At 33.5% G+C, this 14,257-nt stretch overlaps 1 protein-coding gene across 5 annotated transcripts in view; it reads right to left on the minus strand.

Moving 5' to 3' along the window:
* The window catches only part of EPHA7 (EPH receptor A7), a 171,786-nt gene that overhangs the window by 19,788 nt on the left and 137,741 nt on the right, over positions 1-14,257 (minus strand). For 2 of the 5 annotated variants that reach the window (XM_060616202.3, XM_060616201.3), the window contains exons 6-9: positions 12,230-12,354; positions 9,387-9,555; positions 4,132-4,240; positions 3,433-3,488 (exon numbers count right to left, since the gene is read on the minus strand). In XM_060616202.3, the coding sequence (XP_060472185.1) occupies positions 3,433-3,488; positions 4,132-4,240; positions 9,387-9,555; positions 12,230-12,354 (459 nt within the window). Of the gene's footprint in view, positions 1-9; positions 836-3,432; positions 3,489-4,131; positions 4,241-9,371; positions 9,556-12,229; positions 12,355-14,257 lie in introns of those variants that run through there. The other 3 variants (XM_060616200.3, XM_060616199.3, XM_060616203.2) reach the window with 2 other exon arrangements.

Consider the following 14,257-nt stretch of genomic DNA (forward strand, 5'->3'; position numbering starts at 1 on the left):
TTAGACATCTTACTTATTCTTTTGATTTATTTTTGTAAAGACCAACCACCGTTGACATATACATAAAATTAGTACAAGATGTGAGGGACCACTATCACAGAATCAGAGAGAAATCTACTAAAGACACAGTTTCATCTTCATCTTGAAGGGCAATAGAGGCCAGATGTACAAAATGCAGAGTAAAGTTAGAAAATTTACAATATTCCTGGGATCTGCTAACCGTGGATGACAGCAATTTGAAAGAGGAATGGTTTCTATGAACTTTCAAATATAAGGCTCTGGAAGGAGGTAGCCAATATGCCTCAGAAAAGGTAGTCAAAGTTCAAACAACATAGAATCATCTTAAAAGTTAAAATCTTCTTAAAATGCACCCAGAAGCATGCAGGTAACAGATAATGCTATGTCAACTTTAAATCAAATTCAGTTACAATAATGTATTCCAAATCTAATCATTTGGTTAAAGACAAAGATAAGATAGATAGGCATATATTTGGTTATATTAATGCAATAAAAAGAATTACACTATATCCTCAAAAAAACTTTATTGTTTTAACAAAGCCACTGAACAATCTTTTCATTAAATCTTACTATTTTGAGAACAATATATTTATGTATTACACTGCAGCCTAACTGTGCTTATGTCATCACATTATATTAAAACTATATTTAAAAAATAAACACATAACAAACAAAAAGAAGCAGAATGTATAAAGGAAAATGGGATTTAAAAATCTTGATTTATTCTGCTGTAGTTGATTGTTTATCCAAAATTGATTGTCTTAAACAATTATTGTTGCAGTTTATAAAACTGACAGATGCTCATTTGTTACTAAAGCTGAACATGAAAAAAAAAACACAAGAAGAAAAGAGAGAGGGGATAGAAAGAGAAAAGAGAGAAGAAGGAGTACAGGGAAGAGGGGGGGAAGAGAAAAAGAGAGAAGGGAAGAAAACAATAGGTTAACCTCCTAGATTGGCAGGCAGATGGAGAATGAGCCATCTTCTCCCTTTCCATTCTCTTTCTTTCTTTTTTCTTTCTTTCTTTGTTTTGTTTTGTTTTGTTTTGTTTTTGTTTGTGATAAGGGAGCTAGATTGGAGGTAACCTTCTGCATCTCAAATGGGTCTCTGATGGTTCTTTATTCAAGCTGTCATAAAACATTTTGACAGGCCAGAGCAATTTTGGCATAAAAACATGAAATACTGCCCAGCTTGGATTCAAAGACATTGTTAGAAGAAACGGTAGGAGGAAACAAAATGTAAATTGGAATTGCTTCACTAAACTTCTCCATTGTGTTTATATCTTTAAATGTAGCACTCGGGGCCATGGAGAGTTGAGGGCGCCTGATACAAATGACTGGACATTCTATTAAATTCAGTGCTCTAAAAGCTAGTTAAATGGTTGCTTTCATGTTTCTGTAAAAATTCAATCTGGTGTCTTAGCACCTAAGAAAATTGTCTGTATACTAAAGAAATAAAAGGACACCAACTTGTAAACAGCTGGTGACCATAGAGTTGTACTTTACGTATTTTAGATACAGCTATAAAATCAAATAAAGTGCCTGGTTCTCATCAGATGACAAGAAAAGATACCTTTGTAAAGAAGGTGATTCAAAAATATCAAGGATTTACTAGGGTAGGATATTGCTAAATGCACTTTTTCATTATTCATCTAAAAACGGATGTTTTAAAATAAGGAAAACGTTGACATATTTCTGAATATTCTGGTTTCTTGTTTCTCTCAATTTAAGAGAATGAGCTTTTTTGTGTTTTAATATCTCATTTACATTTCTCATGAGTGTTAAATAACTTAAAACCACCATTGATATTTTGCTCTAGAGGTGAAAACGGTTTATATATATATATATCAGGCTTATCTTGTCTATGTCAGCAAGTAAACATGCAGCTCTATTTTTTCTAATTACAAACTCGATCTCAAATGTAAAAAAAGCAAATGGCATCAAAATATTAAAACTGAGTGATGACAATTTAGCATACGGCTATACAACATGTTTCAGGTAAGTCACATTTCAGTTTACCTTCTGCATCACCTGAAAGTTAAAGGCAAAGAAACTAAAACGTATTTGATAATTTGGGGATGTCTCAGACGTATTCAGTAAAGGAAAGAAAAGTGACAAACTGTTGAAGGTAAAATTAAATGATTCTGTCATCAAATTGTTCACAAATGGGTAGAATAGGGGATTTTAGGAACTATATGTTACTCTTCTACATACATTTAAAACTAGATGTAAAAGTTTAGGCATTCAAGTTTCAACTCGCTCCTTTCTGTTGGGGAAGTGTTAAAAATATTCTCTCATGTTGTAAAAGAGAAAAAAATGTACCCTCCGTTTTTTTCTGTGTATCTCTATAAACTGCCTGTGGCACTCTCATCACTGAGAATCACAGTAACGATAATAATAGTGCTCACAATTTGTGTCTTTAAACCATGCATTTTCTTGATTGATGTTTATACATTTTTTGTGACGTTAGGATGGGTACATGACAATATCTTCTTAGATACTAGCATAATAATTTGATAAATAACATAATAATAGATGTAACTCATGGGAAAATTAGAAAATTTTTTTCTCCAAGAGCAATCTTAGTAAAGATTATGCTACCAAGAAAAATAATAAGTGAAATTGTTTTTTAATATTTCCAAGGATTAAAAATAAAAATGATGCATTTGGATATGAACATCATTAATCATTAGAACTAAAACCATATGATTGTGAGGTTTTTTCTTTGGCTACAGGAAGGAATAACATTTATTTGCATAGCTCTCATTTTTTCACTTGCCATCCACATTGCAATAGGAATAAAATTAATGCAGATGGGCATCTATTTTCTTTGGTTTCCCAAGGCCTCTTCTGAATATGATTTCCAAAATGAATGTTTAAGAATCAGGGAACCAAAATCCACAGAAAAAATTGGAGGATCCAATCCTATTATTCAATTTATATCTGGGGAAACATCTATCAGACAATGTATAGATAGTGGCTGAAGAGAAGAAGGCTCCTTAGCTTAGGCTGTCATGGTAGCATCACTCATTGGGTGGGACAAAGGGTCTATCCTTCTAAATGAATTCCTTCACTAGAATATGGGCCATGCAACATTTAATGGATTGTTGTTAGAATGGTATGAAACGCTTGGGCAAAGTTTGCAAAAGGAAAAACTGTGACATAAAAGCAGCTAAATACCCTGCAGTTATACTAAAATTTCTTACGAGAGATTAAATTTCTGAATATGTTTTGTTTTTAAAATTCACATCATATGATTTTCATTCTAAATATCTCGTTCAAATGCTTTAAAGCAACATTTTGAGTTCATTAGGTACTTTCAAGCATGATACATTAGGAATTTATTCATGCCAATACTAACAACCAGGTCTCTGTATTAACTGGGGTACAAATAATAAAAAAAAAGCCAAACACTTACAATGAAAGTAAAGTTCTTCATCCCCTTCTTGGTCAGCTTTGCTATAACCACAGTGCCTAGGAAAAAACATCAAATTTGTGATGATCTCAAACAATGATCTTACTTTATATATTTAAAATTCAGTACAATATACCTTAATTCTTTAACTACTTGCTAGTTAGAGCAATAAACAACATGCAGAAACTTCTTGCCCATAGTTATGAACTCATTAATAATAATATAGTAACTAATATGATTAAAAACATACAGAATATAAAGTCTTGGTGTGAGACAATGTAGAAGGAACATACTTCACAGATTTAGATTTATCAATGAGTGAATAATTGTACTTTCTTCTGAAAAACAACGACAACAGCAGATTTTAAATGGTTTCCACAAACCATTAACTAAAAGAGTGAATTTCTCCCTAGGTATCTACTGTATTTATAATGAAAACCTAGCTGAATGTAACCAATAAAAATACACCCAATAGCACTTACAGTACTCATTGCTCTTAAACTAAAGGCAATGAATGATTAAGCTCACACTGTATTTGACCTTGGGAGAATGGAAATTTATTAACCTTTAGTATCTCATCCCAAAGAACGTTTGCATTTAGTATCTAACATTCTAATACACTAAATAGTAAGTAATAGGCTGACATAATTCTAAAAAATCAATACATTCTGTGTTACAGATTAGAACAAATCTGTGTTCTACCTTCTCCCAATGATGAAGCCAAAGACCATGAACACCAGAATGATGGTCCCTGCCACTGCAACCACAGCAATGATAATAACAGGATTCTGTTCACTGGAGACCGCTGTTGCTGTAAACGGAGAAAAAGAGGCTCAGAAACACTCAATACCATGTAAGAACTTGAGAGGGTAAACAAAATCTTATGAATAAGAGGTATCTATGCTATTTAATTTACCTCTAATCTTAAATAAATGCATTACATTGTAATGATATAGATTTAAATAAATGTTTATTTTTTGCATTTTAAGGGCATGGTAAGGACAAACTTTCATCTGTTTTATATTCCTCAGTTATAAAAGACACCCACAAAATGCCTTATTCAATGGCTATCCCCTGCTTAGTTGTTGAAAACTTAGTTATAACTCAACAGAGAAAGATCTTTGATGTACAGTTGTATTAAATCTCCATTTTTTCCCCAGCAAAGTATTTGATCTCTGTGTGTCTTTTTCTGATATGTAAAAAGGAAACAGAACATATACTCTGCATTTTCCAAAGCAGAAAAGCGCTTTGTCTCTCATATCATCAATATAAAATAAAAATCATCATGGAATCATAGTAAATCATCACGGATTTATAATCTATCATAATTTAGGAAAAAGATGAGCAGAATCATTTGTTCTAATTTGACAAAGTATGCAATATACACATTTGAGAATTTAAGATTACAGAGGAGGTAGGCTATTTATGAAAGAGCAAACACTGCACGGGTACTTTAAAAAACAGTTTAGTATTATCTAATTGCAAAAACCTCCTGTGCAATGCTGTGATTCTTGTATGCCTCTTAAGGCAAGCCCAGCCGGACCTTTCTGAGAGTCTCTTTGGGAACAGTGTGTGTTTCCATGTCCTTCAAAACAGCCTGATTCCGATTCTTCAAGTCACAAGGCCTTCTCACTTCCATTTTTCCAAATTAGTAAAGTTTTACTTATACGAGAATTCGTAATTGTCATATTTTCCCCAGAGTATTATATTTCTAATACTATTACAGACTTGATAAAACAAACAAAGGAATACAAAAACAACAAAATGTATATTCCAATGAATGATCCAGTTGCAAAATGCCATTTAACATATAATGTCAGGATAATATAGTTTGCTTATTGCTGAAACAGTCAACAGCTGCAATCTTTAATATGGGGTAGGATGGAAAATACTCCTCTTTCTTGGTGGTGGCAAGGGACTGAGTCTCCAGAGTGGTAAATCATATGTAGGCAGAGTAGGTTTTGCCACAATAGGCTGCGAAAAGTTTTTTCTGATTGGCTTTTCTCTGTTTTATCTATATTTTCCTTTTGACAACTCATTTCTTAATTTTGTATACCTATGCTAACTATACATAGATCTTAGATTGAAAAGCAGCGAGGTAGCTCTGGTGTAATGGTTTCCGAACAAAGGTGTATACAGACTTCCTAACTCAGCACCTGCTGATTTACTCCCTGAGGGAATTAAACAAAGTGGGGGCGGGAGGAAGAAGAAAAAGAAAACAACTTTTAGACTTTGATTTCTGAATTGCAGCCTATTATTATTCAAAAAAGAAAAGATTTGAAGTATTTTTTTTTCATTTGGGTCTAAAAAAAACAATTTTATCTTTCTCTCTCCTCTCTCTCTCTCTCTCTCTCTCTCTCTCTATATATATATATATATATAGTAGTTCTGTTCATGAGGGAGGAAAAAATTATACACGTATGTGTAGAAATTGTTTCCATCCAATCCATGTGCCCCTGGGTCTAATTCTTTGCTTATCTTAGGCTCAGCTCTGCCTTAGCTTCAGAAAGAAAACTCCAATGAGAAAACTGAATGATGATTAGAATTTGTGAATATTTATACGTTTTTCTAGATAGTCAGGGTGACACTTTAATCTTTCCACAGTCAACATTTATGGTTAATATTTTCATCTATTTCATGGGTAATAAAATTTTAAAGTAATTTGTAAGTGTCACAATCACCACACCATGGTTTCAAAATTGTAAAAACATCAGTATTGACTCTGAATAGACAGGGATTTTAGGATATATATGCAATAGAATAATCTCTTTAATTTCTCTATTCAAACACTGCTCCAGTGACCTCTTTGACGGCATCTCTTTTGCCCTCCGTCCAAGCATAGTGAATCACTGTTTCCTAGCACTCTGATAGGATTGGACCATGCATTCCACCAGTGCTGAACTGAATGGCAGAATTTGTATATAAGTTTCTCTCTTTCACTAAATTTTAAACAGAGCATTACTGTGTCATATGTCTCTGTGCATCCCTAATTCATACCTCAGCACCTTGTGCCAAATCAGCAGTTCTCAAAGGATGGTCTGTACACCTAAGAGTGCCTCAAGAGTTTGATCTGCATTGTCAAAACTATTTTATATGATACGATGTTATTTGCCTTTTTCACTCTCATGTGCTCACAGGTACACAGCTGAGTTTTCCAGAAGTTACATGACATGTGACAAAAACATTACTCTGATGGCTAATGAAATGTGTGTTTGTGTGTTTTATTAAAAATTTCTGTTTTAATTTCTAATGGTGAATATCGATAGATATAATCCAAATAATCAAAATGTCTTTGGAGATCCTCAATATATATCTGTGTGTGTGTGTGTGTGTGTGTGTGTGTGTGTGTGTGTGTGTGTGTATTTTTTTTTTTTTTTAAGTAGGCTTCATGCCCAGAGTGGAGGGAGCCCAACGCATGGCTTGAACTCACGAACCTGAGATCAAGACCTGAGCCAAGATCGAGTTGGATGCTTACCCATCTGAGCCATCCATGCACCCTTCAATATGTTTTTTTATAGAACAAAAGCTGGAGAATGGCTGTGCTAAATAAATAAAAACTGACTTGAGACTTTCTGTGTGTACTCTGTGTACATTAACTTGGGTAATATTCATAAAACCCTATGAGTTAGGTGCTACTATCCCAGAATTAGGGTCTGGGAAGGTGCTCATGCAAAGTCTCACAACTGGCCATGGAAGAACTAAGATGAGAAACCAGGAATGTGTCTACGAGCACTGACGGATAGTGATAATCTGTTCTATGCTGATGACCACAAGGTATTCATTCCTTGCTTATTTGCTGAGTGCCTTCTATGTGTCAAGCACTAATAATAGACACTGGCAAGACAATAGTAAGGAAAAGAGATATGGATAACTCTTTCATCAACTTTGCATTCTAGTGGGAGAAAATATTCTGATGATAAAAATTGCAAATTCTTTCAAACACAAAAATCCAGTTTTAACATTCATTTTATATGATCATTCAGGTTCTACTACTTCATCTTATTTACTTCATTTTTTAAATAATGAAAATAATATCTATGAATCTCAGCACTCAATATAAAATAGTTTGTCCCAAGATTTTCCTATTATGAAGTCAGCACAATGCACGTATTCATTTTGAGCTTTCAAAACGAGAGGTTTAACTGATAAAGAATGATTAGGTGGATGTGAGATAACAAATTAATATTTCTAATTTAAGATTAAACTATTCATAAATAGTGTTTTATTATATTAGAAATTACAAAGTAATATCATGAAATCAGTCTAAGTTGAAAACTACTAGAACATTTAGTACAAGACCACTTATATGTTTAAATGTTGAAATCTTAAAATGCTTTGAGGTTTTGTGGCCATTGAATTTAGATATTCTCATTTTTAATCTTAGATACTTCATTTTAAAAAGGTAATAAAGAATAATGGCATTAAGCTTGTCACACAAAATTATGTGACATTTTCCCAACTGATACTTTTGTATCTATAATTCTATATAAATGATTTGTATTTCAAATTTATTATAATGTATGTTTCATTATTTGAGGTTCTGAGAGTTACTGGTTAATTTAAAAATATAACAAAATATTTTGGAAAAAGAATACCATTAGCAAACCTAACAAACATTCATTAATCAAAGAATATCTGTCAATTTGCCTTTTAAAAGCTGTATAAAAATATTTTCCTGAAGTCAAAATAATTGATCGAAATTGTACTGATTTAATTTACTTAAAAACTTTTTATTAGAAATTGAGGAGAGAAAAATCACATAATGTTTTTTAGCTCATCGTTGTTTAGAATATTGTGAGAGGGGCACCTGGGCAGCTCATCCAGTCAAGCATCTGACTCTTGATTTTGGCTCAGGTCATGACCTCACGGTTGATTCGTGCCCTGTGTTGGGCTCTGTGCTGATAGTGCGGAGCCTGTTTGGGATTCTTTCCCTCTCTCTCTGGCCCTCCTACAAGTGCACATGTATTCTCTCTGTCTCTCTCTCAAAATAAATAAGTAGACATTTAAAAAATAGAGAGAGAGATCCTTGTGGGAACACTACACGGGCAAGGAGATGAGAAGGTAACAGTTGGGGGAACCCTGTGCCTGAACAGTAACATCAGGAGAAATCAAGAACTCCAAAAGACAGAAACACACCCCAAGATCTCAGCTAAGTGAGAAACAACCAGAGCAGTACTCGAGCTGTTCTGAACTTGCACTCTGGACATGCATTCCAACATACATCTGCCTATTTGTGATACACTATAGACACATGCATTTTTGTTATCTTCTGCTGAATTATAAAGCAAAAAAATGATAATTCAAGATACTGGTGATGTTGTGTTTTTAAGATCAGTGGTTGATACAGAGATATTCATTTCAATTATTAATATTTTGCATATACTTTGAATGTACTCTTTAGTATGCTTGAAGTATTTATAAGAGATGATAAAAATAACAATAAATACAGTTTCTAAGATCTTCTTTCTCAACTGCAATTTTTGAAATCATTGCTAACAGGCAAGGAGCTTAAATTAACACGGATTTTTATAGATGCATCTTTCTCTGGCCCATCCTGTGTATATCCTGGCTTCATTTGGGGGTTTCTGTGAAGGAGCACCTTTGACTGACACAACCAGAATAATACTGCTTTGGATTCTACAAAAACAGCTTGTGTCAATACCCAATTGAACAAGTGCTGTTTCTATTTCTAACGTCATCTTTTCCAAATAAACCCAGTATGTATTAAAGAGACTAATATAAATTACAAAATTCTAACACTGAGAAACAAAACATTGAATTTTCAATCGTTATTCTGTCTAACCTTTACAAAGGACATATTTATGCACATATATTCACCTTTAAATATAAAAATAATCTTGAACCAAATCATCACCCTCAATATTGGAAAAAATATGACAGAGGTATAGAGAGTAAGAATCCAAACCAAAGGTGGTAATTACCTTCAAACATTTTACCTGTAGCTTCCTCTAGTGTAGCAACATCAAGTCTGGGGCTGTAATTTCCATAACCAGCAGCAGTAAAAGCCCGAATCTGGAAAACATACACTGTTCCTGGCTTCAGGTTATTAATGGAAGCTGAAGTGGACTTGGTTTTTACTGTCGAATAGGTCCGTTCCCTTTGATCCTAGAAACAATATATTCAGGGAATATTTAATTGTAATTGCAACCAGGCAATTTGACAGGCAATTCTTGCAATTTATTTCAATTTACTGCATTGTTTTTATAAAGGCTACATTGTGCCCTGTGGAATATTGTAACATTGAGTTGTTTCTGAGATAATATAAAATGTAAATGTGAACACATGCCTTTGTTCTATAAGTTTCAAAGAGAAATAATTTTGTTAGACCATTTATATGTTTTTGAGCTTTTGCTTTGTTGGTAGAGGGCACAGTGGCAAGAACTATTTAGCCATAAATATAATCAAAAGTCCTATTGACCAAAACCTGGGTACACTTATAAAATCTATGGGTTAGTAGAGGTCTTCCCTTCATAATGTAGTTCTTTTAATATTTTTCCTGAATGTTATTTAGCAAGCAAAAGGCCATGTGTGAAAAATGAAGAAAGCTATTAACTGAAGAAATTTAATGCATACCACCACCATACTGACATATCAATTGCTTTCATTAAAAACTACATTTCTCACCGAATAAAACTTTTACAAAATAGTACTTAATGGAATATTTTAAATTAAGACTATCAGTATAAAAGTTAAAGTATTATAAAATTTATGGTTTGATAATATTTTAAACATCTCTCAGTTCAAGTTCCTCATTTTCCAGATATGAAAACTGAGGCTTGCAGAGTTTAAAAATGTCTTTACATATTACATATGATAAGTTAAGAATGAAAGAAGTATAAAAATTCAAGAATATAAAAAACTCCATCAAAACTTTCATCAAATGAAAAAAAATTAAAGCTTAATTGATATGACTCTAATGGGCTTTTTATTTAAAAAGCTATAAAAACTAGCCATCAAAATATACAATTTTAGAGAGTTTCTCATTTGTTCTATGATAAATAGTTGTTTACAATAAATCTATTCATTGAAATCTGAAAATGTCAGTCTGGTTGTTTGATTTGCCTTTACACTGATATTTGCAAAAGTATAAATAAATGTACACTATATTCAGTGAGGCCGATTTGTGACTGTCTTCATTATAATCATTTATAAAAATGACTGTTGGTATTATAAATATATATTTATCTCAAATAGAAGAACTAGGCATAACCGATATTAGATGACATAATGACATGTAGAGATCACATGCTTACATACGTTACAATGCAATACTATTATTCTGTTGTAATAATTGTCTAATATGTAAGTTCAGCAAACGTAGATACAGTCCGTTTTTGTCATGAAAAATAGAAGAGAAACTATTTGAACAAATTTACTCCCAAGCAAGGATTTGCAAAATATTTTGTCACATTGTAAGAAAGTTTACTTTCATTTACCACCTAACATATTTTTAAAATGTACTTCACTGCTTTTGAAATCTGATGAAATTTCAGAAGAGTATACAACTGTTAGTGTTTACCGGAAAACAGATATAACAAAACGAACGTTAAGAACAATGATTCCCTCAGAAACACATTTGATGGGGTAAAAAATGTATTCCCTGGTACAAAAATAAGGTACTTAAAATGTCAGTTTGGCCATGGAAGTCATGAATGCATAATGAAAATAATAAGCAAAAATACTGTAAACTTAATCTGAACATTGAAACTAATCTTAAGCTATATTTTCTCCAAAGGGAAAAAATATATCTATTGCCAATGCACTGTATGCATTTAAATTATTCAATAAAGTCAATTCAGCCTCCAAGTTTTTCCAAAGCCTTTAGGATCCTATTTCGGAATTCTGTCTAAATGGTTAAAAAGGTTATGCGTACTATGGCATTTTAGCTAACTTATTTAAGTCAATAAGTAACACTATATTAATAATATATTGATATTACTAATAATTGCTAATATTAACAATTATTAATTACTAATAGTAATATTAGTAATAATAATAGTTTCTGTGCTTCAAACCTTGAACCAGGTCTTTCTATGAGGTGGAGCCTAGGTAATAATTTGTGAAAAGGGTGCCCAGCCCCCTTCGAATGGGTCAGAAATAAATCCACTCATACCACTCAGTTAGATCTCTACTAAAATTCAGCCATTTTGGAGAGATTAAAGGGCAGTGCTTGGGTTTCAGCCATCCTATTTTTCATGGAGAAGGGAGTGCGAAGAAGTGGTTGATATGATTAGTATAACATATGTGGAATAAATTCCAGGAGGAATTAAAGGGAGTGGAATATCATCATTTGCTTCTGCAGTTTAGAGAAACTACATTATTTATTACAGAAAATATTTGTATGTTTTCAAATTACTAAATTACTTGAGGCCACCATCATTATCACTGAAACCATGTACTTAAGAAATCCATAGACATAAGAAATCATTAAGGGCCTAGAGATCCTAAAAGAACTGTTTTTTGAAAAAAAAAAAATGCATTGGGCTGTGTGGTTTCTGTGGTACTGAAACATCCTGCAGCTAATTATGTATCAAAAATTGAACAAATATACTGCCAGTGGAATATTTTCCTTTGTGTAACACAGGTACTTAATACACAGAAATCGTCATTATAATGATGAACCCTAGATGCAGGAAGATGGTCATTAAAAATGGCTAAAATTCACTCCGACTTTCAAAATAGCTCCAAACAGTTGGCATAATGACCAAGTTTAGTCTACACTGCAGTAGGACGACACGAGACACATTGGCTGCACATTTCAGCTGCTCTTAGCACTTACTTTCTCGTAATACTTGATTTCATATTCTGTGATGACTCCATTGGGATGCTCGGGCTCCTGCCAGGAAAGTTCCACACTCCGCTGCAGCACCCTTTCCTTCATCACTCCGCTCACTTGCGAGGGAGCTGTTTGGACAAGACATGTCAATAAACAATGAGAAAATTCACTGGATGCCTCAAATCAAATGTCACAACCGATCAGTCCCATGCTGTGCCAGTTTCATTAAGGTAAAAGAAAGCACCTTTTCATAGCTCACAATTCAGAAGCTAATGAATATTCAAATAGGACCTTATTACTGTTCATAAACCTTAATAGAAATTTAAATTAAAGTGCAAACAGCAGAAGATAGCATTGTTCAAGTTAGTGAAAAATGGAAATGATGGGGCTGAGAATGACAATTAAGCAAATGAATGCTAATTAAGGCTACAAAATATGATTTCAGATTAATCTCCAGTGATAAACTAAGTCCAAATATTTACTTCACATGCAATGGCAATACACTTTTTAAAAGAAAAAAGTACTTGAATATTGTGTAATACAAATGGCTACTTCAGTGTTCAATTAAAGGGACAGCAGCTTTTAGAAATGTTTTTATGTTTTAACTGTGTGTGTGTGTGTGTGTGTGTGTGTGTGTGTGTGCGTGTGCGTGTGTGTGTGTGTGTATATTCCCAAAGAATTCCAATTAACCTTGGGAAAAATTTTTTACACTTCATTAGGTCAAGATGCAGGAGAACGCTAAAGCTGCTGCCACTTCAATACGTGGGTGAACATACACACATGCAGACTCTTGCACATGTAATTTCTACGTACGTAACCTAGGTTTCAAGCTTTGATAGAAGTAATTCAAACCGTGGTTTTGCTCTCTCTTTCTATATAGATAATAATATGCTTAGAGCCCTTTCATTCTAATTAGTGGCATATACTCTTTTTGGTAGCTAACACTGTGGAATGTAGCAAACTAATTTGCTCTGTCTAATTTGCTCGGTGATGATTAACTAGTTGTCTCCTCTGTCTAAATGAGTAGCTGCACTGGCTTGGCTGAATTTCAGTGGGGTCATTATGTTTCATGTATCATGCTCTATCTCATTCTGTAAAATATTTTCAGGCTGTTAATTTAATTTTCAGATGTCTAAAATTGTTAATAATCTTGCTGACAGAAAAGCAATTATACGGGGCCAGGGCTGTTTAAGCAGGCTTCTGATGTTTATCCCTTTGACTTCATTTTGTTTCTTCTACTTCTTAATATTTTCTTGTATCAATGTCTAGGAAACACATTTTTCACTTCTTTCCGGCTTGGCGATTTTGAGGGAAGCACATGGATGATGCATGATTCCCATTTCCTCTCAGATTACTAACAGAAGCATAACTAGGGCAGATTAAGTGGAACAACTCTCCCTTTAGGGCGATGCAGCTGAAGTACTCAACAGACTGTGTTTACAGACTAAATGCGTTTCTGATATGTTTCCAATGAAACAAATTTCTAATAAGAACTCTTATTTTTGCCATGACTTTTAAAACCTGAATATATGCAGTAAAGAAGAATTTGTTTCTAAAGTGATTTGTCTATCCATCCAGAACATGGTTAGCATATTTTCAGCCGCCTGGGATGTTCGAGAGGCTGCTTCCGCAAGATATAGCCCGGGGAAACACAAACCCCAACGAATTTTGAGGTGCAATTCTACTTAGCAAAAAATTTCCAATAACCTAATTTACTTAAGATCATCCCGAAAAATCTGTATGTAAACTTTAGTAAAAAATAGAATGCAGTACAGGTAAGAATACTACAATAGTCAGTAACACGGAATTAGTCAGTAAGGCTGCCAGCCTCTGATCAGGGTTTAGGATATGACGTGTGCCATTTGGAAATACATGTACTGGAAAACAGGTACAGAGCTAGGAGATGCCATCTAGGTCCTTTTCAAACAACACAGATAGCTGAATGTGATTTTCAATGTCAAGCAAACTGTAGCACATTTTGGTTAGTTTGTATCCTAAATAGTAAGGGGAAGAGACACCGAATTCCTCAAG

This window comes from Panthera onca, chromosome B2, assembly GCF_046562875.1.
Source record: "Panthera onca isolate mPanOnc1 chromosome B2, mPanOnc1 haplotype 2, whole genome shotgun sequence".
In the NCBI taxonomy this organism is placed as follows: domain Eukaryota; kingdom Metazoa; phylum Chordata; class Mammalia; order Carnivora; family Felidae; genus Panthera; species Panthera onca.